Genomic DNA, 2,500 nt, shown 5'->3' on the forward strand with positions numbered 1-2,500 from the left:
AAACACTTATGTCATATTCTCAGAAATGTAATCTTTGTCCAATTTGATTTCATACATTTCTGAAAAACTTTAATAACATTTACTAAAATAAATAAATAAATAAATAATAAAAATCAAACTTTCAAACTGTCATGTGCTGTAACCATTAAATAAAAAGTATTATAATACTTTCTTTGCACCTTGAATACATGAGAGTATAAACAACTTATTCATTCATTTACAAAAAGTTTTCTTGAGTCAAAAATATGAAGTATATACTCAGTGTTACACCACATGAATAAAATGTGCCTTTTCATAAACACATCAAAATAAATATCCCATGTTTTTTTAAACATCTTTCTTTCTACATCCGTTGACTGCTGGCCGTTCCAGTTTCTCCCGTTCATTTTAATAGAAGTGACCCGTCTCTACTAAACAGTCTCAGTACCAATGTTTATCTCACTAAACTAAATACTGACAAAACACTATTTTACTGGGTTTATAGTTTTATACTCAACATAAACAACTAAATGTCTACCTACCTAATTGCCCTTATTTAAAGTCTGATATTTATCAAACACATTAAAATTAAATATTAAATCTTTTATTTTCATGATTAGTTCTGAGTAATACAGGACACAACTGATCTAAAGGGGATGGTAAGGGGGGATGCTGGTTTTACAAGGGGGATGCTTTTTGGTATTTCTTGCAAAAAGAAATGTTTTAAACATATTCAATAAGTTTGATTAAAAATGATAATAGCATAGATCATTATTATTAAGGAGGATTGTGGATGATTGTCTACAGTGGTGGAATAAAGCAGTCTGTAGATCTGAAATGTTTTCAATCCAACTCATTTTATGCTCAGACATACTTTTTATGTTTTATATTCATTAACAAACAATATTGAAAGACTTTTATTAATTTAAAAATGGACTCTTTGCCGATGTAACTTTTAAACATTTTTTAAAGTGTATCTCGTGTATTATGATGCACACATGGATGTCTGTGGGATAAACCCCGGATGTTCACTGACTCTAGAACCGCCCCGTCGAGATGAACGTTTGTTGTTTTTTTGACAGTGCTTCATCTGAGTATGTAGATGTCATGAAGTGATGGTCCGAGGTTTGTTATGTTGATATTATTAACTCATTTAAGTTGTTATGACAGACAACAACTTCACAAGTTGAGCCTGAAAGTAATTTTTACTCCAAATAACACTTAAATGTTTGTTGTTCTGTAGTTTTTACATTGTGTCTCGAGACCAGAAACACAAAACAGGCAATTATAATCATCATGGTGTCGCCCAGTAGTTGCTCAGGAAAACTGTGTATCTGCTGACTGATGCATATGATTATAATATAACAGATGATCACTCACCGATGACAGTAAATGACACTTCATCACTCCAGGAAGTGCTGATTTGTGTAGATGTTCTGATAGCGTAACACCTGCATTTACAGCTGTATCTGCTGTATGTTGCAGTAATCTTGATCTCTTTCTCATTAGAGTCTTGAACATGAACACCATCACAAAACCATCTGTATGTCCAGTCTGTCACTTTTGTCATCTGTACGTCACATGTGAGAGTGACAGTCTCTCCTCTGAATATCTGTGATGTTTTAGGATTTACAGTCAGAACAGGTTTAGGAATCTCTGTAAGAACCAGAAACAAACACACAACTCTCACTTTACACAACACACACCTGCAGCATCTACAGTTTAATACACACTCTCTTTCTGCTCATATCACTCAATAAATAAATAAATAAATAAATAAAATACTTTATACTATTTTTAAGATTTACACATTTCAATTTCACAATAAATTTTCATCAAATATAATAAACTAATCTTTAACAAACTATTAATAAAACTAATATATATTCCAGTTTTATTATTATTATTATTATTATTATTACTATTATCATTATTATTATTATTATTATTATTATTATTATTATTATTATCATTATTATTATTATTATTATTATTATTATTATTATTATCATTATTTTAAGATTACACAATTCAGTTTGATGGAAATTAGTTTTGGAATTGAAATGCATGAAAATAGGCACAAAAATAACACATTGTTTGATTTATAGATTATTTTACTGAGTGACTGTTTTAACAGAGGAATCTCATAGAGTGAAATTCAAGCACTTTTCCAGCACTTTCCAGTTACCTAAATCAGGACCACCATTATGATTAGAAGAAGATATCTCAAGAAGAACAGTGGTGGGAATTACATAGAATCATATATTTGGTGAAATAATCTGACTGGTAAAGATGGATTTTTATGTAAAGATGTTAAATACTCTTGTATATTAGTATGGCAGTAACTGCTGTTAGTTGTTCTTATTTCTCTTTTTATCAATACAATTCATTTCATATTAACTGTCTTCATTTATAGTTATATAAAGAAAGTTTAAATGAAGATTATAGTGATTTGACCAGTCACACACATATGACAGTAATGTTGAGATCATGTCTCAGTTTCATCAATGTCACATGTGAG

General features: G+C 29.8%; 1 protein-coding gene across 1 annotated transcript in view; it reads right to left on the minus strand.

The window, feature by feature from the left end:
- Nucleotides 1-2,500, minus strand: part of LOC127440265 (uncharacterized) — a 204,410-nt gene that overhangs the window by 77,640 nt on the left and 124,270 nt on the right. The window contains 1 exon segment of the mRNA XM_051696744.1: nucleotides 1,360-1,635. Coding sequence (XP_051552704.1) covers nucleotides 1,360-1,635 — 276 coding nt within the window.

This window comes from Myxocyprinus asiaticus, chromosome 1 (genome assembly GCF_019703515.2).
Source record: "Myxocyprinus asiaticus isolate MX2 ecotype Aquarium Trade chromosome 1, UBuf_Myxa_2, whole genome shotgun sequence".
Taxonomy (NCBI): Eukaryota; Metazoa; Chordata; class Actinopteri; order Cypriniformes; family Catostomidae; genus Myxocyprinus; species Myxocyprinus asiaticus.